This window comes from Nuphar pumila, chromosome 7 (genome assembly GCF_984573655.1).
Source record: "Nuphar pumila chromosome 7, dmNupPumi1.hap1.1, whole genome shotgun sequence".
Lineage (NCBI taxonomy): Eukaryota > Viridiplantae > Streptophyta > Magnoliopsida > Nymphaeales > Nymphaeaceae > Nuphar > Nuphar pumila.
In genome coordinates, this window is record NC_143255.1 from 18,975,413 (window position 1) to 19,002,866 (window position 27,454).

A 27,454-nucleotide genomic window follows, 5' to 3' on the forward strand; every position below is an offset into this window, starting at 1 on the left:
GGAAAATATAAGGCGGTTTTGTACCATGATACCATACAGTGGTATACACTACACACACTTGTTTGTATGAATCTGACACTAAATGATAGATCTAACTGTACAGATGTGTTTATCATGGTTTATTTATTATGTTAAAAGGTTTTATCATGTCTGATTTTTGAGACTGAAAATCATCGGCTCAGAATTCATGAAGATAAGGGTGGTCAAGAAATGGTATAAAACATCATATTTTAGTCAACTTTAACACAAAAAATAGTAAATAGATCTATGTAAATCAAGTATATATATATATATAAGCAAGTTTGCATGTGCACTTCAATAAGGTAGTAAATCCATCATTTAAGATGCTTTCAAAGCCAGAATCATGACACATGCATTCCATACACCAAGTTTATTATAAGTTGTCTACCTTATCAAATTCCAGAAATTTTGTGCGCTATAGCAACAGTGATGGCATAAGTGATTAACTGATTATAATCCACACATGAAGCCAATATTATCTTGCTTCTATGAGTAAAAAATCATTACTGTTTGCGATTGGTAAAATAGCTCCAGATACTGAACTGCATACCTATGGCAGAAAGCATTTGCTGTTTTCTTGCTTTTTTGCAAGAAAACTATGGCACAATAAATATTCCTATATGAACTCCAGATGCACGAATACACAAGCTAATCACTCTCCACAAACTCACAGTCATCGTTAAGCCTATGCACCTGGAGTTAAACTAAACACAATGGAAACAAAGGAAATGAAAAAAAAGAGAGAGAATTGCCCCTCCACTTCTTCTCTTGTTTTGGGCTCCCTCATAAAAAGCAGATAATTGTCAAACCCTTTGCCAGCAAAAGTTTGATTCACTTTAAAACCTCTAGCCATTACCGCCGTTTCAGTTGTTGCTTGAGGTGGATTTTCTGGGCTCGTACAATGAACAGGTTGGCATACCCCTTCAATTACAAAAAAAGACACACTTCCAACTAATCTAGATTTGTCCTATATTTTTCCCATCTTAACGACATTCTAGAGCCCTCTTAACAACAACCCAGTTTCCTCTTAGTGACAAGCTAAGAATCCTAGATTGTTGTTAAGATAGTTTGACTTCTTTTGGCAATATATTAACCAAGGTTGTAAGTATCGTATCATTACCTGTATCGGTTGGGCCCAGAGTAACACCGCATCGTATCGTAAGTGTATCGTAAATTTTTAATAAAAAATTTCAAAAAATCCAAAAAAATCAAGAAAATTAGAAAAATCAGCAAAAATTCTAAAAAAAATTATATCACATGAAACAATGATGAATTTCACAAAATACAACCATAAAACACATATAAAGCATATATGTCTCTATGAGCTACATAAGACATCATCAAACATCAACTATCTCACAAGAACAATGCAAAATATTAAATATCTTGCAACAAAAATATTATGGCAATAGTTGCACTCGATTTTCACTCATTACTTGAGTGCACCATTGCCATGCCAAATCATCTTATGCCATCTTTGTTGGAGTGTAGTGCCTGATTTCTACCTTAATACAAATCTTTGTTTTTTGCTCCAAGGCGGATTTTTTTTGGAAAGTAGCTTTATCCCTTTTTCTTTGCTGAAAAAATTGTGATTTTTTTTTTTGCTTTAACCCGCTTCTTTGGGTGAAAAAATAGTGAAAATGCACTTCTAATGGCCTCTAGACAAACAGAGAAGTCGGCCTTCAAAAAGTAATTAAAACCCAAATGAAAAAAACAACTTTAGGCCTTTTTAAAGTGCACCCAAGGTGTATCCTAGGATACTGCGCCATACACCCAATACGGGTACGATACACTCTATTATCGCAAAACCCAAAAGTGATATTAACATCTCAATATTGAATTCCATTGATTTTGAAGTACTGAAAATATTGGATCTTGAAATTTAATTCATCTTTAGGTGATCACTTGAATAGAGCAATCAACAAATGCACAAACAGAAATCAATACAGCTTAACAATACTGTAATTTTACCCACGTTCTTGATGGTCTGTCGGAACAGTGCCATGAATATCCCTCAGGATATTCTCAGAAAGGGAATATCACACGATGTTTGAGAAGAAAAAAGGAAATCTCTAAAAAATCTCAGTGAATTATAGAAATGAAATTGAAAAATTTCAAAAATAAAGAAAATAAAGCCACTGTCAATTTAAAGAAAGCAATAACCTGAATTTATTTGAAATAGCTTTTTAGCAAAATTATTGTGATAAACTCAACTTATAGGTTTCTATTGTATTTGTTACATAAGTTTCGGAACTGAAATGGTGCTTGAATTGTAGAGAGAGAGAGAGAGAGAGAGAGAGAGAGAGAGAGAGAGAGTCCTGGCCCATCTTTACTAGAACGGTGGGCGCCGAGTTCTGGAGAATCTGTTTCATCAGTAACAATAATTCAGGACAACCAGAAAACCCCATCAATCCCAGTTTTCAGCAACTCATTGGAATTCTCTCCCAGAGAAGAAACAATTCTCCATCATCCATATCAGTTCGAATTTAACTAGCAATTCTGTAAATCTTAGACACGAAATCAGCAACGTCATTATGTGACAATTATCACCCTAAAAGACCAAAATTAACGTGCCAAACACCGTTAATCGCTTGCATAATCGAACACAAACGACGCTGTCACGGACGGAAAACAAAAACACGACTCGAATCACCAAATCAGTATCATCAGAATTGCTTCCCGAAACTACAAAATGCCATGATAAATTAGACCTAATCTACAAAAAAAATCGAAATTCCGTAAGAGAAACGAGAGAAAGACAGAATGAAGGAGGGAAGGAGCGGACCTCGGAGTTGATCGCACAGCGTAGGCTGGAGGCCGAGGTCTTCGAAAGAGCACGAAGCGAAGAGGTTAGGGTTAGGTATTTTTCCGTCCCCTTCCAGAACCTTCTTCTCCTTCTCCTTTTCTTTCTTCTTCTCCTTCTGCTCCTCCTCGGCTCCCATGGCGGAACTCTCCTCTAGGGCTTTGCTAGGGTTTTTCCCACGGCAGGAATGACTAAAGGCGATCCCACGACTATTTAGAGGCTTGGATCGGTCACGGAACGCAGTAGGTCCGGCCCGGATCCATCTAAGACGTAAGACGTAAGTGGGTCGGGAGCTGAGTTCGAGCTAGCTTGTTTACAAGAAAAAATGCATTGTTTTAGAGCCAAAAAATACAAAAAAAAAGGGCATTGTTTGAGAGCTAGATGTATGATTCTACCACTAAACTTATGTTTTACAAAACCAAATAAGGGATTTCCGAATGAGATTAAACTTTTACGAAGATCCTATCATCAACAGCTGCTTTTTCTTTATTAAAAAAAAAATCAATCATATATTTTGATGTAAAATATATCTAAAATATGTTTTTTTATTCAAGAAGCTCCTGCAAGTTGAACTGAGCCCGGTACTTATTATTCATGTTCAACTTGTTGAGCCTACTTCATAAATTTATAAACAAGCTTTGTACTTGCCGAACATGAACCGAGCTACGAACGACACGACAACGCAAATAGTTCGATTTGGATCTTTTTCAGAGTACCGCACACCAGATAAAATCTCTTAGCTGATCGGGTCTGGAAGGATATTGATCCAAAATTCATAGACCCAAAGGACCCGAGAACCTTAGGCATTCAGATCGTGTCGGATGGATCCAAGTCCGATTAATTTCGGGCCACGGCTCAAAACAGCGAAACCCAGCCGAACAATGGGACATATTGGTCATTATGAGAAAGTAGCGAGGGCATAATTGACCATATATTGTACAAAATTACAAATACAACAACCCCGATCAAAACCGGTAGCTGAGAAGACACCCGCCATTTTCCACCAACTTTTTTCGCTCTCTCTCTCTCTCTCTCTCTCGATCAAATCTAGGGTTTCTTCCGGATCGAAATTCCCGACGTCGGATTTCCTCCTTCCTCCGATCCCGAGGTGAGTTTTCTTTGATCATGTCTCTCCGCAATCGCTATCTCGTTTGTAGGTCATAGCGGAAATTTATAAGGTTTTGGTTGATCTCCTGTTGTACTCCCGATTGCTTCAATTCCGTTATTTCATTTATGATTTAGGATTATAAATTTTTAAATCGGGATCAGTGTTTGGAAGGAAAAGGGGAACGTATCGAAATTGAGGACGTGTGGCTAAAAAACCGCTGTTCTTTTAGCTGTTGATCCATAAATTATAGTGTTTATGCTCTCTTTTGATGATACACAAGCGGTATTTGCAATATATTGAGCTTTAGATTTGGGATTTGATTTCAAAGATAGTTCTTTTTTTGGCATTGATTGTGATTTTTTCGCGGATTTAGTGTTCTTTACCGTCGGCGGCCTGTCGTATATAGGGTGTCCATGTTTTTTTACCCTTTCATCTTGCATACATCGATTTATGCTTTCCACTCATCCATTGAAAAGTATATGGATAATTTTTGCACCGGAATTAGGAATGAGCAAATGTTTTTCTGCATTATTCATCTTGATATTTTTAATTGTGCATTTGTGCTCGGGAGTTTAATATATGGAACAATAACGTATGCATACATACATGCAGTATTGTATCATCATGCATACTGGTAATCTTGCAACACAAGTGAGTACTTAAAAAATCTTCTAGTTTTGATTCAGAAACACATTTAGACGTTGTATAAAATTACAGAAAGCCCATTTCTGGTGCTATCCAAAAGAAAGGATATCAGGATATCTTTATTTGTCTGTGTTGGTGATGAGACCTTATCACCACTCTTTTTTGTATCAATTTGCGTTTTTCTTCTAAAATATTTCTTCTGTAAAAAAGTGTTGGGCTTTTGTGTTAATTGTCAGTTCGGAGGACATTCTAGTAAATTTATAAAGAATTCACAATTAAAAAGGTCTTAAATGTATTTGAAGATTTTATAAGGACAGAAAGTTTGGCGTGTATGCATGTATGTGCACACACGCTCGTGAGCCTGTCTGTGGAAGACATCTTGTCCGCTTTCTACATGAAATATTTTGAGCTAAAAGGTTGAAAAACAGTGCTTATTTTTATGTTGTTCATGTCTTTTATGTTTATTGCTTTTTGGTTCGAATTGAAGAAGAATTGATTATCCTCCTCTTTCTTTTTTCTTTGTTTTTTTTTTCAGCAAATGACATCTTCAAGTCAGGCCCCAGAAATTGATTTATTGGGCAGACGCTTGTTGTCAGACCCTATTTCTCATGATGAAAATGAGGACAGCGATGAAGTTGTCTTATATAGGGCTTCATTCCAAGAGATGGAAGAGAATTTTGTCAAGTATCAAACAGCTTTGTGGATCCTTTCTTCTTTACCACTTATTCTAGCTTGTGGAATTGGACTACTCATGTTGATTTACCTTCCTGTGAGGAGACGGATTGTGAGAAGAGACTTTCGGTCCAGAAGGTTGTATGTCACATCAAATGCCATTGTCTATAAGGTTCTCTTCATGCCCATCCTCTTGATATTTAAACATTTCTTTTGTTACCATGTAATATTGTTTAATCAATTTGACATATTGGCTAATATAAGGTTGATTTTTCATCTAATCATCTCTACATTGGGACAGTTTGGGTTGCTTTTGTTTCTCTTTTATGCTTTTAGTTTCTTACATGTGTTCCTAATTTCTTTGGAAGTGATTGGTTGATTTGAGAAAGTTCACAACCTTAGATGATTTGAAAGACAAAAAGTTACTATTATATCGTTTAGCTCTCTAAATCCATATGTCATGCTCCTGTTCGTTTCATAGCATGGTTACTCAAAACCAATACTTTCATGCATGTCGATACATATGCATATTAAGGATTGCATTGTTGAAGCCTACCTAGTGTGCCCTAGCATACTAGGATCCATACTACATATTAGGGCGTCTAGGAACTTGGCTGTTCATGGCATGTTTTCTTTGAACATTGTCACTGTCTTATAGTGTACTATATGTGGTGTCTAAGTACTAGTCTGTTTCATGACCTGTGAAGCCATGAACCTGGTGACTGTATTATAGGTTTATATTTGCCTCATGTAAATGATAATTCACTAATGGGATGTTTGCTTTAGTCACAAGTGGGAATGGTCACAAGGTCAATCATGTGACCAACTTTCACATCTGGCAATCACAAGCACAACTTGTACTTTCTCATGTTTCGCTAACCTTGAGAAAGTGTTGTGATTGTAATTTACATTCACATGATCTTGAGAAAATCCAAGAATCACAGGATATTGCAAACATGCCCTAATTTACTATCATTTAGATGTTTCTTGATAACTGTGAAATGTGTTAGTTGATGAGTTTAGGCATTTAGTAAGAGGATAGGGGGAAAAAATGTTTCAGGTTTCTAATAGCTTTCCATGCACCAGAGAGCCCTCTATCAGTATCTACAATTTAAACCTATACACACTGGTGAAGAAGATGGATGGTATACTTGTTTAGAGAGGTTGGCATAGTCTTGTTTGTGAAATTAAGCGAACCAAATATTCACAATTTGTATGATCAAGAACTAGAAATGTTGAAAGACGTCAAGATCTGTATTCTCATCCAAAAGCAATAATCATTGTTGATTTGGGGCATGGAAATAAATTACATGCTGATTTTTATAAGTGTGATCTATAAATTTGGCAAGCTATCGACCTCCAGTTTACATTTTTAGGTTCAAACTTCCTTGTAAGAAGGAAATGGAGATGATGTCATAGAAAGAGAGATACATGGTAGTGGTGGTCAAGAATGTGGTTGGAAAGAGAAAAATGCCTTTGTTTTTTATAGGGAGGCCATTAATAAAAATTATTTGCCAAAGTGATAAGAACTCCCCCATTTAAGATATTTACTGGAAAGGTTGTTAAAATCGTAAATCAGATGCAAGAACCTCCTTATTTTTTTCCCTTGTCAATGAGTTTCACTTGTTTTATATTACAAAACAAAAAGAAAATGTCCAAGACCTGCCCTATTGAAAAGTTGTTTTTCATCAGAACATTATGAGTCGTTATATTTTAACTATTGGAGTGTTTTTCCTATTGCAGGTCACAAAGCCAGTGTTTGTTCCCTTCTTTGGAGACTTGAAGAAAGAGAAACATGTTGTTCTCCCTTCGTTGAAAGATGTTGTAGTTGAACAAGGTAAATGATGAATTAGAAACAGTAAGTTGGGGGGTTAAAGTAGTAATACATATGGGTTCTCCTTTTTTGTGTTTGGTTGAACTTGCTTTATATACTGTCACTAAGTCCCTTCTTTTTAAAGGAAGATCTCTGAATTCATGTTTTTCTCTTTCATCAAAGTTGTTTTTTGTTATCTTTAAAAAACCTAGTACTGTTGGTTACTATTCTTTTGATGTTTTGTTTTTCAATTAAAGTTTCTTTTGAATTTCTTAAGTCTACATAGAAGAGTCAGACTAAGATACTGTTTAATCATGAATTATTTGCTTTTATCAGGATACCTGCAGTCCTTGTTTGGTATCTATTCCATCAGATTTGAGAACTTCGGTGTGCGACGGCCAGCCAGTGATGATGTTCAAATTCATGGGCTTGTGCATCCGAAGGCTTTCAGAAAGGTAGCCTGTTGGATAAAAGAATCTATTCTCTTATATGGTTTTGCTTTTGGAAGAAATGTAATCATACAAGCCATACTTTTCAGGCTATCATGATGCTTCTTTCAAGTATTAGGAATGAAAACTTTTCTAGACAAGTCTCTGTTAGTGATGATCTGCCCACCTCAAGAGCAGAGTTTTCTCGTTCTCCTCAATCTTCACTATCCCGCACTAGAGTAACACCCAGACCGGTACGTTTTCTTTCTTGATGACCTTGTATTATATCCAATTGACTTGTCTTTTTATCATTTGATTATTCATCACAAAAATGATTAGTTCCTATCTCATTGAAATTGATGTATACAAGCTAGTCATCCAATGCATAATATCATCTGATTTTTGTTGGAATGTAAGAAACCAAAAATGGATTTATAATTTTTTTAAGCAGAAAACTCCAGATCCTACTTTAGTGTTAAAGGCTTTAATTTAATATGGCATATTTGACCATCCATTGTATTCTTCCTCCCTTCCTATACACGTGACTCCCTCACAGCCTTATGTGGGAGGGCCAAACCTTGGAGTGCTTCTTATTGAAATCAAGAATTTGCATGACAGCTGGTGCAAGTAAAATAAATCTATATTCTGATTAAGCATTGAATTTCCCTATTCTTATAAAGGTTACATCTTGGTACTGTTGCATCTATGATTCTATATTTTTCCCTAAACTTGGTTCAAGATTGAAAATGGAAAAAAGGAGGAGAAATGATATTTTCTGTTCCTATACATGGTGAAAGGCATGCACTATCATGCACATACACATGAAACTCACATGGCATGTGCACTTCTGCATATTTAACTTGAAGGCAAATATGTGTAAAATAGTCTGCCATTTAGTTTGCTAGGAAACCTATGGCTGGTCTTGGAGTTTCCTGAAAGGATCTGGTGCGGTCTGTGTTCTTCTGTATCATCTTTAACACATACTTTTTGTGGATGTATTCTTATCATCTGATAGACTTCTAAAGGACTACATGATCAAATTAATCATCTTAGTATAGAATACAGAAAAGTGAGTTCATTTCCTTCATTCTGTTAATTCTTTTGTTTTTATACTCGGTTTTTGTTGCTGCCTATAGTTTTGACTTGGTTTCTCCATTAGCACTTCTGTGGTCACTTTTGTTGCTGGAAACCATGATAATGAGGTCCATGCTATCTTCTTTTATTCTGATAAATATAGATGCAAAATCTCAATTTTCTTCTTTACTGTTGACTTTAGATGTCTCCTTCAAGATTTCTGTTGCATGAGTCTGTCCAACCATCCACAGAACAGTTATTGCATAAGCTTGGGGATGTCAGCAATGCTGTGAAGGTGTGAAAAGATGCAAGTTTATAATTTGTCTTTTGGTTTTCTTTCCCTTTAATGAGCCACAGCATTGTTATCTTGGTTATGCAGAAAATTCACAGTTTAGTCGAGAAGCAGCTTTGAAAATTGCAGGCTATGCGTGAAACAGATGTACATATCCTTCTATGGTTGTGGTATGATTCTATTCCTTCCCCTATCGCCATATGACTTTTAAATAAATTAAGAAAAAATGCATCAAATTTAACAGTATTACATAGCTTTTATAACCTAAAGATTACTATAGGATTCACGCCTCAGGAGAAGATGCATTTTTGTTAAAATTTGGAATGGTATTCTTTTGTTTATGCGATCTACATCTGATGATTGGTGGATTTTTACTAGGTGTTATCATGATTCTCTTTTTTTTTTCCTTTACGCAAGTATCTTTAGAAAGTCATCCAAATCCGTCTGGCACCTGTGCTCATTATTTGCATCTGGCATCTGCTTTTGCATTCAGTTCCTCATAGTGCCAATACCATGGCACTTGAGCAAATCAGGAATTTCCTTGGAATATGGTTTGAAGATGGGTTTATATCATTCATCATCGGAGCATCTCCCTGAGGTTTACGCTATTTTACCTGACCCTCCTACAACCACTGAGCTCTATGAGACATTTGTCAACATTGATACCAAAAAGGAATTCAGAGTTTCACTTCATTTTGCATCTGCGGAGTATGCTTTACATATGATGCAGCTCTCTGTTTTAACTTTTGTACAATATATATGGTATATATTTAATAAAGAACTCAAAAAATAAGTACATATTTATCTTGGAGCCATAAACTCCAACAAAAATAGCTGTATTTTGTCCATGTAACAGTTAAATAACGTTTCTTCATTGTCTTAATGATTCTTCTGACACTATTTTTCTGTTGCTACAGGATGATGAACGAACATACATATATATATATATATATATATATATATATATATATATATATATATATATATATATATATATATATATGTGCTTATTGTATCTTATGGAAAGGAATTTCATCAGGCACTCGGCAATTTTCTGGCTGTACGTCACCTCTGATTGTATCTCTTCCTGTAGAATTTGTTGCGAAGGACTGTAATAAAATTATCTCATTATTTTGTATGTAACACATCTTTTTATTAATATTAATATTTTCTTTGCTTCTGATTTCTTGATGACATTTATATTAAGTAAATTATGTGCATTAAACTCTGATGGCCCTTGACTGTGTCATTTTGACTGTAAAACGGGCATGGTTCTGAGTGTTTTGATCCCAAGAAGAGGGGATGTGTACAAATGGAAAAATAGAAAACGGGGCGACCATCTATCTTGCTTGGTTTAGTGTATGGGTTATCAGATGGTCAGGTCTTCCTGAACAAGCGCCAACATTTGTAAGTTTCCTCAGCTATGGATGGTTTGACTATTCATCTGTGACCTAGTGATTGCTTTGAATCTGCCATGTTGGTGAATTGATTGAATGTCCACAGGGACCAACTACATGTTTGAAGGAAAAACTGACACTTTTAGATCAGAGCCATCCAAAACAGCAGTTCTGCTAAACTAATTCATGAAGACAGCCAGATTCTGGTTTGATGGTCTGAAATCCCGATTCATCTTGTACTAGGGAAGGGCAATAAACCAAGCCTCTCGCACAAGTGGCGTGGTTTTAATAAGAGATCGTCACAAGTTCAATTTTGGGGTTATTTTAGTTGAACAATCCAGGCTTGAGTTCAAGCAATGGTCCATTAAGAGTTCAAGAACCCGTTAAACGCTTGTTTCATAAGATGAGTTCAAGAACTTGTCAAAATACTCCAATATATGTCAACTTATTCCCAACTAGATTTCAACCACACAAATAGATTAGGAGAAGACGGTAGATGACACTAACAGTTAAACATTTAAAACATGTGTAAGAATCACATTTATTAGCAAATTCGAAAATATTATGATATTTTGTCACAACGCACCCAACTAGTCATCGTCAGGTGCAGGCATTAGAGTGCCCCTTATAACGGTTGGAGTGTTGGACATAAGCAAGAGCCTATATAAAAAGGAGAGAGAGAGAGAGAGAGAGAGAGAGAGAGAGAGAGAACTCCAGGTTAACATAATGGACAGGGAGGCAGCTTGAATGCCATATCACAAGTATTGCAAATGTTTTAAAATGATCGTGATAAAAGTGCGTCATTCTCGAAGGCTGATATTTTCAAGATATCGTTTATGATAAAAATATTGTGCTTTATCGCAATATTTTGAGATAAAGCACAAACTTATAGTATTTATAGGATTGTCTGTATATTTATATATTTTACATATTTCCATATTTTCCTATATGCCAATCTTTTCTGAGGCATTCCAGAATTTTCAAAATATCACAAGATTCTTTTGCTGGGATTTTCCTCAGAACTACTGCTTAAACCAACTGTATGCTTGAAAAAAAGTCCTCAACAGCTGACTGCTAACATGTAGAAAATTATGAACTTTTCTCACCAAAGCTTCCACAAATGTTACTTGTTCGGTTGTTCCCGTAGTGATGGTGCAGAAGATTGGCGAGCTCAGAACAGGATGCTGAACCAAGTGTCAGATACATTCACTGGTTCAGATCTTTCACGAATACTATAGCATGGATCGGAACCTGTCAGCTTCTGTTTGAACATGAGCTCGAGATATGGCCTCAAGGGAGCAACATCCAATGAGAACCATCGTGAGCTGACGTTCATCCCTCAAGATTTCAATGACCCTCTTCACTCCAAGTTCTTTTGCTGCCAAACCAAATACTACTGGCCTTCCAATCTGGAGAGAGAGAGAGAGATGAGAATTCATTTTCCTACAAGCCTGTGCATGCATACACATTCAACACGCACCTAGAGAGAGAGTGACAAGACTTGAAAACTGAAAAAGAACCATCCTAAAGGTTTTCATATGCATCACTAGCCCGTGAGTGAACCATTCACAAGGGAACTGTTCGTTACACAATGGATTTCTTGTAGAAAGAATGAATACATGCTAGACTGTGGGAAGAGATTCAACCAAGTCATCAAGGTCTCCCCGGATTGACCAACGATGCCGAACAGGGTTTGTGAGCATGAACAGCCTTTAGATGGATTATGCCCCGAGTCACCACAGGCTTGATCAGCTCTCGTGATTCATCTGCAGTTAGTTTCAGCCTGTGGCTCCAACTAAACGAAAATGAATTGCACAACCTTTATTTTCCCTTCCACGTTAGAAAGATAATTGCAAAAAATTAATTACAATGAGGCCTTCCTGATTAATGAATTCTTCCACATGAATAACACTGAACGAAGATTATACAAGCACATTTTAGTTGATGGTCCAGACTGCACCAGAACAGCACCACCAGGAGTTTTTGCCAACATGGCAGGAAATTATAAGACCCTGACAGTATGCATCAGAGAGAGAGCTGACCAGAACAGCTCGAGCACCAAGAGCCAAGGCTTTGAACACATCTGTTCCACGCCTGATTCCTCCATCAAGCAGAACAGGAACTTTACCAGCAACAGCTTGAACAACCTGTACAAACAAAATCTTTAATTGAGATGGAGTCATAATATCTTTCACATGTGCTACTCACTGATCAGGGAAAAACAAAACAGGAAAAGGAAAACTATCTACCCACAAAGTCATACATCATTTTGGCAAAAAGAAACTTATTTTGTCACAGAATTCCATTTTCTGAGTCATTAATTTGCGATAAGTTATGTTACCTCCTCAAGGACAGAAATTGCAGCTGGCACACAGTCAAGTTGGCGACCACCATGATTGGAAACAATTAGTCCAGATACACCAACCTCCAGAGCCCTCCTAGCTGCACGAAAGAAAGCTAGCTTGGATCAGCAAGGAGAAATTCATTTCATTTCCTGTAGCATTCTAGGTGGCCATGAGGGTCAACTTCTTTTATTAGCTAGCCGAGTTGCCTTCATCAATTCAATCCTATATTCTTTTTCTAATATATGGATGATGTGTTTTAAGATTCCATTGGTGGTTATGTTGATAAGAAACCAAGTTGTTCAGAGAAAGGGGTTGCAAAACTTGATCATGGATTCAGTCATCAACCTAATTCGCTTGTGTTCTTGAACTCCTTGGACTGAGTCCCCAGTCAATGCATTGGATTAGTGTTGGGATAAACCACCAGCTAATGGTGGTGGTTACCCACGATGTGGCGTGCATACCCCCCACGGAAGATGCTCCTTCCGATAAACTCGCACTGAATTAGGGGGAACGGTTATGCAAACCGTTCTCACTCTGTGCCTATAAAAGGGGTATCATGAGCGACCCCTAAATATGGTGAAGTGTGAAAAACAGAAAAATAGGAGAGAATCAGGGGTCGTATCCCTTACCTTTCTATTCGGGGTTTTCCCATCCGGTGAGGGAACAAATCTTACTCACCGACTGCATTCAGCAGCCTGCGCTCGTGGAGGGCAGCAGTCCGACTGAGAAGAAGCTTTCCCCTGCTCCAGCCACCACCAGCGGCTTCCTCCAGCCACAGCCAGCCATCGATGCCAGTTCAACGATGGCGACTTCAGGTATGTTGCTGCCTCTGCAGTTTTTTTTTGCACAGTTTACTGTTTCTGTTGTTTGTGAGCAAGCTGACCGATTCACCCAACAATGGGTTATGGGCCCACACTTGCACCGTTGCGCCTATGCTCGTGAGACTGGGGTTTTTTTCGGCAGAATTGCCGGCTGATGTCTACCCGACGGGATTGCCGACTGATGTCTACCCGACAAACCCCTTTTTCCCTTATTGTCGACCTTGATAGGGTTGACCTTTTTTTGGGGGCTGAAAGGGGGTAATGCTTCTAGTGGGTCCAAGCCGGCGATCCGTCGCCATTCCTTCTGGTGATGCCAGCTGTGTCGCCATTTTCTATTCAAAAATGCAAAAAAAAATCTTACCTCCATTTTTGGGCGTTCACTCAGGAAGGACGTCGCCGACTGTTTTCTTTCTTCTCCGTCAAGGCACTACAGAGTCGTCGGAGCCATCGCCGACGACTGTCGAGTCGCCGGACCTCTGCATTTTTGCCGTGGTTGCTGTCGCCCCACCATTGAAAGCTAATGACCATTGGGCCACTGACGGTGGTGGCTGCCACCTCCTTTTTTTGACGTAATCGCCGGCTCTGACCGGTTGTCGGACCGTTGGCAACACCGCTCTGTGAGAGACAGAGAGAGAGAAAGGCGAAACCGAGTTTTAGGTTTTTTGAAACCCTAACTCGTAAAGAGAGTTTTTATACTCTTGGGTCGGGTCCACAACTGGACCCGACCCTACCTTGTTTGTAACGATCCATTTAAAATGGATTGGATCCTAGTTCTGGGAGAAGGATCCGGTAACTTCAGAAACCGATCTATTGATTTTTGGATCCGGATCAGGTCTTTATTTGGATCTGAGTCCGAATATGTGATATCGATCCATAAAGTTTTACGGATCAAATTCGGATTTTTGGATGAGACTTTCAAGGATTTGACGATCCATATCCATTTTTTGTTTGGATTCGGTCGGGTTTTGTGAAACCCGATCTGGGTTCTAGATCCATACCCGATCCACTGTATCCTTTTTTGGATCGGGTTACTGTTCGGATCCAAACCAGTCGACCTGTACCAACCCATAACCTATGTCACAGGGATTCGGCTAGCAGGGTGCCGCACCCGCGTCGACGCGACTCGACGCGGGTTCGGGTTCGGGTGCCGCACCGGGTGCGGTCAACCCGATCCTGGGTGCGTTGACCGCACCCAGGATCATTTAGGTCCATTTGTTTTTTGGATTTTTAAAAAAAAAAAATTGCCCTGTGAAATGGGCTCCAAATTTGAATTTTTTTTAAAAAAAAATCTGTTGTCAGGGCCCTGACAGACAGCTGCTGTCTGTCTTTAAAAAACATCTGCCTGTCAGGGCTGACAGACAGCAGCTGTCTGTCAGCAGCTGACAGACACCTGCTGTCAGCTGTTGACAGCAGAAAAACCCCGATCCCCTTATATATATATATATATATATATATATATATATATATATATATATATATATTTACATTTTTGCCCCTGCCGCACCCCCGCACTCGGGTTTTTTGGAAGTGCCGAATCCCCGCACCCGCACCCGCACCCGCACCCGCACCTGCACCCATGTGACATAGCCCATAACGTATTTTCGAGTTGGATCCGGATATGGGGCTACGAGTCTCAAAACCCGAATTCGAATACCTTTGAGTCTCTGGATCGGATCCGGGTAAGCTGGATCCAGTTCTATCCGTGATAGATCCAGAATCCGGTTAAAACCAGATTATATGGTTCTGGATCTGACAACATGATAGAATGAGATCCACTGCACTGTAACAGTGCGTGAACCGTTTCAACCGGTTTGGATTAATCTTGAACCGATTCAGGTCTCTCTAGAACCAGTTCTCAGTCATCTGATACCGGTTCAGTGCTATAGGGATCAGTTTGGACTGTTACAAACCCGATATAGTGTATTTTTGAACATATAAAGAGGTTTAATAACCGGTTCATATGGTTTTAGGACTGGTTCAAGAGGTTTTATCACCGATTCATGAGGTTTTAGAACCGGTTCGGGGGTCATTTGACCAGTTCATCCAGTTTTGGCACTGGTTCAGGGATCCTTTTGACCGATTCTTTGTATTTTGAGATCGGTTCAAGGCATTATGTCACCGGTTCAGAGGTTTTATAGTCGATTCATAAGGATTGAGAACTGAACAAACATAATTGTCGGAATCAACAAATTCCATTTGCTATTGCACAGAAAAGGGATGGGTATTGCTATGAGCAACCCCAATCCCTCAAAAGGTGCGTTAATGAGGCAGCAAATTGAGGAAGCTCAGAGGTAATCGAGAAAGAAAGAGGAAAAAAAAAAGAAAAAAAAAAGGAAAAAAATGTGTAGGGAAAGAGGAGAAATTCTTACCAGATTCTTTGCTTTAGATCGAAAGAGGAGAGGCGTGTTTGGTATTCTTGTTACTGGAGATCTTCCTCCTCCTCTGTAGGGAATGCCGAAGTGGGCTGCTGAGGAAGGGTCTAAGGCGACGGCTGAGAGAGGCAATGCTGGGTGATGGATGGATTTCGGGATGGAGTCGATGGATTGATGTACGCAATGCACCAAAGAGTCGATAAAAAAAAAGATGATTAGCAAGGAAGATGATTGATGCCGGATGATGGATACCGAAGGAAGAAGAGAGATGCCCTCTTTAAAGAGAAGAAGGAAAATTCGAGAAGCTGTTTGTTGAAGATGAAAGGGGGAGAACGAGAAGGCTGGTTTTAAATCAACGATGGAGAGATGCCTTCTTGCGATGGAGGTTTTCGGAAGAAAACCATCACTGTTTTATATGCATATATGGGGATGTCCAGCAGAGGCTAAGTTGTATAACCCCCACCTTAAAGCCTTTGATCCAAGAACAACCAATGAATATTTTATTGGTTATCTAGAAAGATTAAAAGGATACAGGTTTCATTGCCCATCTCACTCACCACAGATTGTTGAAACAGATAAAGCAAAATTCCTAGAAGATGGTTTAGTAGGATTAAGTGCACTACAAAACCTTGGTTTTGAGAAAATACATGTTCTAATTTCACCATCTGTTAAATAAAACACTGAAAAATACCATATTATTATTCCTAATGATGATGTGATTCATCACACATTTGTTGATGCACAAATCCAAAGTGAACCTATTGTGGACAACGCGGAAGAGCACAAACAGGATGATCAGGTTCAATCTGAGCCTGAAGAACGACCTGTTTGGAGTTCCACAAGAATTAGGAGATCTGCCATACATTCTGATTATGTGGTGTACCTTCAGGAGCCTGATGATTTCATAGATATAGACAATGACCCGTTGACCTTTATGAAAGCTGTGAAAAGCAAACAATCTACACACTGGATATAAGCCTTGAAAGAAGAGTTAGACTCTATGGCTAAGAATAAAGTGTGGGATCTTGTCGAGTTACCTAAGAGAGTAAAACTCGTAGGGTATAAATGAGTCTTTAAGACCAAGAAGGACTCCAAAGGTAACATGGAGAGACATAAGGCAAGACTGATTGCTAAAAGATTCACCCAGATAGAGGGCATTGACTATAATGAGATATTTTCTTCTGTCTCAACTAAGGAGTCAATGAGGATAATTTTGGCCCTCATAGTATATTATAACTTAGAGCTACATCAGATGGATGTGAAAACAACGTTCCTCAATGGGGAACTGAATGAAGAGATATATATGGAACAACTTGGTTTTTCTGAAAATGATTGTTTGGTTTACAAGCTTAACAAATCTATATATGGACTTAAAAATGCCTCCTGATAGTGGTATATTAAATTTTCCCAAGTCATTGTGACTTTTAGGTTTACAGAAAACATTATTGACCAATATATATACCTTAAGAAAAGTAAGAGTAAGTTCATTATATTGATGTTGTATGTGGATGACATTTTGCTTGCAACCAACGATATAAAGTTACTTTTAGAGATAAAACGGTTTCTTGCATCACATTTTGATATGAAAGATATGTGTGAGACTGCTTATGTTCTTGGCATTGAGATCTGTCGAGATAGAGCAAAAGGTTTTCTAGACCTCTCCCAAAGATCCTATATAAATAAGGTGTTAAAGCGATATGAGATGGAGAATTGTTCTCCTAGTTCAATATCTATATCAAAAGGTGACAAGCTGAGCCTAAAGAATTGTCCACAGGACGATATTGACAGAGCACATATGAGTGCTTATCCATATGCATCAGTTATTGGCAGCTTGCAATACGTGCAGACTTGTTCTCGTCTAGATATCTCTTTCGCAGTAGGGGTGCTTGGTAGATTTCAGTCTAACCCAGACATACTTCATTGGAAGACTGCCAAGAAAGTCTTGCGGTATTTGCAAAAGACAAAAGACTATATGTTGACGTATCATAAAGTTGATTACCTCTAGGTCATTAGCTACTCAGATGCAGACTTAAGAAGATGCCTTGATAGTAGAATGTCTACTATTGGGTACATCTTCTTACTTGCTGGGGGCGCGATCTCTTGAAAGAGTGGGAAGCAGTCGACCACTGCTGCTCACACCATGGAGGCAGAATTCATAGCATTGTACGAGACTACCTCGCAGGCCATATGGTTGAAGAACTTTATATCACAGTTAAAGGTGGTTGATTCCATTAAGAAGCCACTAAAGATCTATTATGATAATGAAGTTGTAGTGTCCTTTTCGAACAACAACAAAAGTACTGCATCATGCAAGCATATGGAGCTAAAGTATTTTATTGTTAAAAAAAAGACAAAGAATTATCTAGTGCATATTGTTAATATGGTACCAAAGATATGATTGATGATCCTCTTACTAAAGGTCTAGCACCGAAATTATATTCCGAACATGTATTGAGGATGAGCTTGTTAAACTCTTTTTAACATATGCATATGAATAAAGTGATCACATTAAGTTCATTGATTCTCGTTATTACTTGTTTGTTATTAATCTCATAAAGATTAGAGATTCAACTAAGGATCTATATAATAGATAATAAAGGTCAATCTATTCATCAAGTCATTCCCATAAAGTTTTCTGGTTAAGGGTTTATCGTAGGAACAAGTGAGAGAATGTTGGGATAAACCACCGGCTAGTGGTGGTTACCCACAATGTGGATACCCCCCACTGAAGATGCTCCTTCTGATAAACTCGCACAAAATCAGGGGAAACAGTTACGCAAACCGTTCCCACTTTGTGCCTATAAAAGGGGTATCATGAGCGACCTCTAAATACAGTGAAACACAATGTGAAAAATGAAAAAATAGGAGAGAATCAGGGGTCATATCCCTTACCTTTTCATTCGGGGGTTTTCCATCCGGTGAGGGAACAAATCCTGCTTATCGACTGCATTCAGTAGCATGCGCTTGTGGAGGGCAACAGTCTGGCTGAGGAGAAGCTTTCCCCTGCTCCAGCCACAGTCAGCCATCGATCCCGATTCAGCGATGGCGGCTTCAGGTATGATGTTGCCTCTGCAGTTTTTTTTTTTTGCACAGTTTACTGTTTCTGTTGTTTGTGTGTAGGCTGCCCGCTTCACCCAACAATTAGTCCTATAAAATTAAGGTGCTTCACCAAGTATTTCTATCCTACAATTGAGACTTATTGCTATGAAATAAAACCAGCTAAATTTGTTTAATATTTGAACACTTACCTTTAAAAAGATGGAGAAAATGTAGGAAAAAAAATACTGATAAACTGACCATCTTCTACAGTGAGTAGACCCTTAATGAGAATGGATATTTTTGGTTATTGACCGTAACCACTCCACATCCTGCATAATAATCAGCAACATCACTAAGGATAAGGATAAACAAAAAGATGAGTAAATCTTTGTATACATCATTCTAATTAGGGATGTAAAACAATAGATTATGGTCAATTTAAATTTGACCTAACAGAAAATTCCTGTTATTTAGATTTGAAAACCATACAGGATTACGATAGTAATCTCCTCAATCCAATATAGGTTCACTTCAAAATTAGATGCCACCATTAGGCTATTTGATCCCTTTGGATAGAAAAAAAGAAGACTTAAGAGTGAAGTACTTCTATTTAAAGATGTGCTCCTTTCATTCAAGCCAAACAAACCACCAAATGGAAAGGATCCACCATTTCCAAATACATCTTTATCTCTTCTCAAACAAGAGGCTGGTCAATCCAAGGAGCCCTCTTATGTGAGAAGAGATGGAGGTGTAAAATGGGGGATAGTCCTTATGGCATGTTTGATGGTGCATCCCGCATGTCGTGCAGGACGAAATAGCCACTTTTCATGCATTTTTTAACAAGTATGGCACGCAGCGGATGTACGAAAATTATATGCCGCGTCCAAAAAAGAGGGTAAACATCGTTTCACCCCCTGTTACGAAATGAACAGGGACAAGAAAACAAAGTTATAAAAGAAAAACGCCTTAACGGGGGCGCCTTTCTCTCTCTCTCTGCAAGAAGAGGGAGGAATGTTATTGAGGGTGAATAAAGTGGTGTGGATGGAGGAAGAGAGTGATAGGAAGGCAATGTCGTCTCTTGGTCGAGGGACGCTAAGGGCAAGGACAAGCTCGGAGCTCTCCCTGCTCGACGATGATTGGTACGTCCATAGCATCACCACCCACCACAATGAAGCCAAGGACCTCGCTGCCCTCGCCCCCTCCTCTAACTCGACCCTCCAAGCCGCCCTCCTCCACACCGTCGACTCCTCCTCCTTCTCCCCTTCCTCCATCTTCAACCTCAACCCCTACTTCCTCCCGCAGAAACCTTGGTTGTGGGAGTTCTTCATCCCTTTTTTTCTCTCCATTCCCTGTGGTTCGGAGGAGAAGAAAAAGAGGGGAGAAGGGTCATCATCGAATACTTCAGAGAGGGAGAAGATGAGAGCGAATGTCAGTTTTTGCATCCTTTAGATCTCCTAGTTGTTGGGGTTCCTTGTTTTGGGGTTCTTGTTGGGAAATCCTAGAACCTAATATGATTGTTTCTTGTTTTTCATTATTTTTTTGCTTGTGTTATTTGTTTTTTAATAAGATTGAATTTAGTTATGATGATTCTACACTATGAATTTATGTTCTTCGATGCTGATGAAGTGAACTTGTTTCTATTACTAGTTTATTAATATTGTATAAAAGATATTTTTTGTATTGTTCACTGGCTAATTTGTGTGTTTCATGTTTGGTGGTGTAGAGCTTGAAAAAATCACATTATCCATGTTTGTCCATGTTGTCTGTGTGCAACATAAAACAAACGTTGAACTTTGGAACACATCATATGGTTAAAACAAATGTTGAACTTGATACAATTATTACGGAACAAACAGAACTAGTATTCTGTTCATTTTGTTCTTCTGTTCCATAATTTCATGAGCCATCAAACCTATATGTGCACACTTAAAAAAAATTATGAATATTTTTAATAATTTCATATAGAAAAGACAAAAGCAAAAAATGAAAGATGCAACACTAACATTAACTTTAAGTTCACCTCATGTTGGAAGAGAAAAGAAGTATACAAGAAAGTCCCATATCTACATGTAAGGGTGCCAAGGGGTCATGTTTGGTTCAGACCTAGACCCGATTTGAGATACTGTTACCAGGTCTGGACCCAAGTCCAATCAGACTCACTATACGAGAAACCATACCCGAATCCTATAAGGATTACATGAACCAGACCTGGTAAAATAATATTCTTTTAGCCGTTTTACCTTGAAAAACTATGGATCTTAGTAGGAACTCAGATGGGGCTCGGGTCTGGTATGAAATTTAAAAACCATACCTAGATCCATATATTAATCGGACCCTTGGGGTCCGACCCAGATTGTAGTCAGACCTTCTTATTTATCACCAAACCCTGACCATGTAGGGTTTGGTACGGGTTGGGTCCAGGTCAAACCCGACCCATTGACACTCTTTATCTACATGTTAAAGGAACACCTATGCTGAACTTACTCTTTTTGCTTCATAGTATATAATTACCTTCCAACAAAGAGAAGCATCATGTACATGAAATGCAAAAGCTTCTTCCTTGGAGCCACTTGTCTGCAAGGAGAACAATGGCCAAAACTCAAATAGCTTCTGCAAAACCAAACTATTGAAAATATACTTAAGAGAGGCACAAGGTCAAGTGAAATATTAACTTAAATATTTACTACATACCTACTGAATTTGTGCATTATTCAACCAAGCAAGAAACTATTCATGTTTATTCAAAAGAACCAAAACTTTTATTGTACGACCACATGCTTGTGCTACGTGCATATGCGTGCATGTGTCTTCAAGTGTTCTAAGTATGCAATACAAACTTATCATCCATATGCATACTCACATTCACAACATCTGGTATCAAAAGGCCTAGAAAGTTCTTTGGTACAACTGCTTCCAATCTGCAGAAGTATAAATGCAAATGTTCAAGTGCACGCTATGAAGAATACAACAACAACAACAACTACGCCTTCATCCCAAAACGCTATGAAGAATCCTAATATAAAAAATTCAACCTATTTTTGTGCAATAAATAACCTGAATTAGAATAATTAGATCTTAAAAAAAAAGTTTTCATACGAATAGCCAAGATCACATCAAGTTCATATGTCATCAACTTGTCAGAGGGAGTCCCTATTGCTTGTTGAGGTCACAATCCACTATGCCCTTGTAAAAGCATGCCGGCCACAATTAGTTTAACATATTCTAAAGAGATGCACATTGGTATTTTCATATATGGTATACCTTGACACCTAGGGACTATTTAGTAAGTGATATGAGGCTGAAGCTCCTGCTTTGTCCAGATCGCGGACCAATCACTGTAAATGCTTAAGCTTATTAAATTATCAATCTTCTAAGGATTTGATTACTTGACCTTAACAACCATCTATCCATCTTTGCTACCAAGTTTTGGCAAGTAATTGTTGAGCATTTGTTTCTTTCTTTCAGGCTAATGAGAATTTGGCCAAATCATACTTGCTAACTGTGAAACTAGAAGTAGAGTGTACTGTAGTACTATGTGTAGAAAACCAATGCAACAAAAAATCATATGTAAGCTACCATTTAATAGTTGTGGAGCAGAAAAAAATGAAGGAAAAGACAAAGCTTACTTATTCCTTATGTCAGCTTCCCTTCTACCAAGCCTAGGAACATCAACTGTTAACACAAGAGCCTTGTACCCAAGTTTCTCAGCCCTTTATACTAGTTGTATTGAAATGTCACGATTTTTGAACACTTGATCAAAAGAAAAAATGCCATCTCTCATGGCTTGGAATATCAATTTCACTTTAGATATAATAAGTTTGGGTTGAGGCACCAGTACTACCAATTCAGTCTGAGCACATTGACTATTGATTTAGTTAGCTTGAGCCAAGTCAGCGACTTATTAAGGACATCATAGTCACACCAAGTCACTAGTAGACATTGTTGGGGACTTGCCCAAAACTATCTTGGTTTGCCTACCCATTATCCTGTATGTACCTAAGTTAGTGGGTGTTCATTTTCCTCATTGAAGAGCTTCACTTGGATTTATTTGGTGGAGTGTTACCTTTACAACCTAGGTCCATTGAGGGTTTATCAATTTGAACTTTGAACTTTGGATTTAAATTTTGGTTTGTTTTTTTACTGTTCTTTTTAGTACATAGGACAAATTTAATCCTTAAGTCTAAGACCGACCATATTGATTTATAAGCCTTGAATCGGTCCTTGACCTTGACTCAATGTTCATATACGACCATTGACTGCCCCAATGTTCTTGTACCGCCTAAGACCTGTGACTGTTGATCGCGCACCAAATTTTGGATATCTTTGACCTCAATAAGGCCTTATTTGTTCAATTGACCAAAACCTTTTGCCCTTGGTTTTCCCTAGCCATTCATTGCTGGTCATTTGGACCCACTAAATACACTTTATAGGCCTTGATTACTATTTGTTGGGCGGGGGCCTATTTTACCCCAACTTTCTCCCATTCTATCCACCACTCAACTCTCCTCTCTTCTCCCCTCTTCTCCTCCCATGAGCTTGCTCCCTTCCTCTCTCTTTCTCTTTTCTCTCTCTCTCGTATGCACCTTAGAGCTCAAAGATTTCTCTCATATCCCTTGTGAGCTCCCTACTCCACTGTGCTCAACTTATACGAGCTTTATCCCATGTGCTATTCTTGATTCTCTACTCTAGTAGGTTCAAGGGCCTAAATCGAGCCCAAGATCTAACCCAAGTTGAGCTTAGGGTCTACGCTATAGTTGAGCTTGGGGTTTATGTTATAGTTGAGCATAGGTCAACCATACCTAGTTAAGAGACTATTCAAGGTGGTTTGTGTCGAGTTGTTTGGTCTCACCCAGTATTGGGTGCAGGCCGATCTTTGCATTAAGGGCTTGATTTTAAGTGGGGTAACTATCGCTTGAATGACAACACATGTAATGCGTGCCTCCGAGTGCACCTGATTCAAGCTTAGTTTCCTTATCCACTGAGTGAAATATTTATTTAAACAATTTTCAAACATTAGTTCTGCAAAATGGCAACTGTAACGGTTGAAAACCAAAAGAATGTTCAAAAGAATGAAAAAACAAGACCATTGTTGATAACCGAAAGAGACAAAAGTGGAAGGAAGATGACTTTGTGTATCATGACCACATACTGAATGTACTCATACACTCTGTTCGATCTCTAGTCGAAAGTCAGTACAATGAAGAAGTTATGGCAAGATCTTAAAAGAAAATACAACATGAAGGATGTAGGAAATCATAAGTTTTTGGTTAAGTTTATGAATTTTAAAATTTTCGATAATAAGCCACTACTACCTCAAGTTCATGAGATACAAATTTTGGTTAATCAGATCAAGTTTGAGGGTATGAACCTTAATGAATTATTCTATGTGACTGCAATTATTGGTAGATTGTCTCCATCTTAAAAAGATTATATAAATGAATTAAAATACAAGAATACAATTTTTACCTTGAAACAACTTCTTTAACATCTTAAAATCAAGGAAAAAGCTCAATCTCAAGATAAGAAAGATGAAGTAAAATAAATTCATGCTAAGGTGAACATGGTTAACCGCAAACCAAGGTTTAAACCTAGACTTAGGAACAAGAATAAGAAATTCAATACTATTACTAAGAAGAGAGTTTTTTATTTTCTACTATACTTGTAGTAAACAGGGTTACTATGTGAGAGAGTGCTGGCATAAGAAGAAATTTCAAAGCAATAAGGCTAGTAAACCCGATGACAATCTGGTGGTTATAGTAAGTAAGATATTTATGATCAATTTTAGATAAAAGGTGATACATGAATTCTGTATTAATGATCCATTCATATAATGATAGAAATATGTTACGAAATCGTAGAGAAAGACTATAAGATCTACATAAGAGATTCACATTAAGCTAAGGTTCATGAAAAAAGAGAGTATAGAGCTTTGCTTCACTTATGAAAAATATTTAATTCTCTAAAATATGTATCATGTACCCATTGTTACGAAGAATCTTGTATTTACTTACCTGGTTACAACTCATGGTTTCAAAGTTATAATAGAATCCAACAATATTATACTATAAAAAACCCATAAGTTTGTAGGCAAAAACTACTCTACAAATAAGTTGTTTAAGCTCAATTTGATCAATAAAATAGATGAAACTATTGTTCATATTCTTGACTCAGATGATTTATGACATACTCGACATGTTAATTATAAGTCTTTGATAAACATGGGCAGCCTAGGACTTATTAATAAATATAAATTAAGCATGTTAGAATATGTGATGTTTATATTCAAGCAAAGTTTGCAAAAAGACTTTTTTCAAGTGTTGAAAGAAATTCAAAATTATTCAGTTTAATACATAGTGATGTGTATGATTTGAAAATTTCTCTAACTCGTGGATGAAACAATTACTTTATAACTTTAATTAATGATTTTTTAAAATATGCTTATGTCTATCTCATGAAAACAAAAGATAAATCTTTTAAAAAATTTAAGATTTTCAAAGCAGAAGTTAATTTTTTTTATAATTACAAAATAAAATCTATTAGATCTAATAGAGGTGGTGAATATCTTTCAAATGAATTCATCGAATTTTGTAAAATTCATGAAATACATAGACAAAATACTAGTCCATATACTCCTCAACATAATAGTGTAGCAGATAAATACAATTAATTTGATGCTTATAAGTTCTGAAATATAATCTAACCTATGAGATAATGTTTTGCTTAGTTCATATCATATCTTAAATAGAGTTTCATATTTTAAACCTTATGAACTTTGGAAAGGTAAAAAACCAAATTTAAGTTATTTAAAAATTTGAGGTTGCATTGCCTATGTAAAGGTTACTGAACCAAAATTAAACAAATGGTCTAAAAACCTGAAAGTGTACGTGTCTTCATTGGATATTTCCAAAATAGAAAAACCCAAAAGTGTGTTTTCATCAACTAAGTAATATTTTGAACATTAAATACAAAAAATTCATTCTAATATGCTAACAAATGAGACCAATAAAAAGGAAATACAAACATTTAAAGAAATGCACAATTAGAGAAACATATATACAATTGCAGGAAGTGAGTTCCATCAAAGCTAACAGCGATCTCCTCAATGAGGATGGATGAAATAGTTGATACCACATGAATATAGAGTAAACAACAATATTCACTGGACTTAAACAATACCAAAACATGAGTCATAAGCCTAATTATCATAATTGTCCGAACAAAGTGGAGTAGCTCCTGCTTAAATATGAGATGTTGTTTTACTTAGTTCATGTCATATCTTAAATAAACTTTCATATTTTAAACCTTATGAACTTTATAAAGGTAAAAAAACAAATTTAAGTGATTTAAAAGTTTAGAGTTTGATTGCTTATGTAAAGCTTACTGAACCAAAATTAAACAAATGGTCTAAAAACCCGAAAGCGTAAGTGGCTTCATTGGATATTCCCAAAATAAAAAACCTGAATGCGTGTCTTCATCAACTAAGTAATATTTTGAACGAAATAGAAATGCACAATCAGAGTACATACACAACTGCAGTAAGCGAGTTCTATCACAGCCAGCAGCGACCTCCCCAATGAGGATGAATGAAAAAGTTGATACCACCTGAATATAGAGTAAACAACAATATTCACTGAACTTAAACAATACAGAAACATGAGTCATAAGCCCGATTACCATAATTATCCCACAAGCTCAGTGTTAAGTAGTATAAAGTGGAGCGCGGATACGGTTGTAAAGCGATTATACATAGAAGCCCATGGGAAACAAAAAGAAAATGCATAGAAAGCAATATGAAGTGGGAGTCGAAGCAAATAAAAAACTTCATAAAAATGAGAAAAAAATGATAACACCAAGAAAGCTAGGGGGAATCGATTTGAAAAGCGAGAGGAAAGCGAGCTTTCTATTAAAGAGAAGCAGATTTCTTATGTTGCGGAAGTGGTTTTCTCAAAGTTTTCCTTCATTGCTTTGAGGAAGCAAGGAATTTCCCACCCAAGCAAGCTTTTCCATCTATCAAGAAGCTTCTGGTAAGTATATAATTACAATCATCATTGATAGTATTTTTGAAATATAAAGATGTAAGTCTATCTTTGCCCTTAGGGCCGGCTTTGCTTTGTTGGAAATTTTTGTCTGGGTGAAAATGCCCAGTGATTGTGGGGACCACACGTTTTTTTCAAACCCTATCAAACATGAGAATTTTCACTTAGGGCACGTTTGGAAGCAAGAAAAACTCTCATAAAAAAGGAAAATTTTGTGTTTGGATATGATAAATTTTTTAAATGAAATTTTTACTTGTTTGGATAGCATGAGAAAAATAAAAAAAAAATGAGAGAGAGGAGGAGGGGTGGTGGTGGTGTGGAGTTTTTTTCGGCACGGAAGGTGTGATGGATGGTGAAAAATCATCATGGGAGGGCAGTTTTTTAGGAGGTTGGTAATGGTGGTGGTGATATTGATGGTGGTGGGTGGCGGTAGTGGTAGTGAGATGGATGGTGGTGCTGGTGCTGGTGCTGGTGCTGGGTGGTGGAGAGTGTAAATTGACATTTTCTTTTGGTATGAAACATTCTTCTAGGTGGAGGAATGTTTTCAATCAAAAAGTGTACCTTTTATAAAAACTCTCTTAGAGAAAA

General features: G+C 37.5%; 1 protein-coding gene and 1 pseudogene across 1 annotated transcript; one reads left to right on the forward strand and one right to left on the reverse strand.

Moving 5' to 3' along the window:
- The first annotated feature begins 3,813 nt into the window (after positions 1 to 3,813).
- Positions 3,814 to 10,036, forward strand: LOC149831384 (uncharacterized). Its single transcript, XM_090012043.1, has 9 exons — positions 3,814 to 3,932; positions 5,113 to 5,421; positions 6,993 to 7,086; positions 7,399 to 7,517; positions 7,601 to 7,744; positions 8,767 to 8,859; positions 8,944 to 9,026; positions 9,774 to 9,791; positions 9,846 to 10,036. The coding sequence occupies exons 2-7, from the start codon at positions 5,116 to 5,118 to the stop codon at positions 8,974 to 8,976; spliced, it is 789 nt and encodes a 262-aa protein (XP_089868169.1). The 5' UTR covers positions 3,814 to 3,932; positions 5,113 to 5,115; the 3' UTR covers positions 8,977 to 9,026; positions 9,774 to 9,791; positions 9,846 to 10,036.
- A 1,449-nt stretch (positions 10,037 to 11,485) lies between these two features.
- On the reverse strand, positions 11,486 to 22,611 carry LOC149831385 (peroxisomal (S)-2-hydroxyacid oxidase GLO4-like; annotated as a pseudogene).
- Between the last annotated feature and the right edge of the window lie 4,843 nt (positions 22,612 to 27,454).

Excerpts from the sequence above, each read along its gene's own strand:
- LOC149831384 (XM_090012043.1), top strand. The coding sequence starts at position 5,116 with ATGACATCTTCAAGTCAGGCCCCAGAAATTGATTTATTGGGCAGACGC. Across the intron at positions 7,518-7,600 it reads ATCCGAAGGCTTTCAGAAAG|GCTATCATGATGCTTCTTTC; the intron begins GTAGCCTGTTGG and ends CATACTTTTCAG. Across the intron at positions 8,860-8,943 it reads ATGTCAGCAATGCTGTGAAG|AAAATTCACAGTTTAGTCGA; the intron begins GTGTGAAAAGAT and ends TTGGTTATGCAG.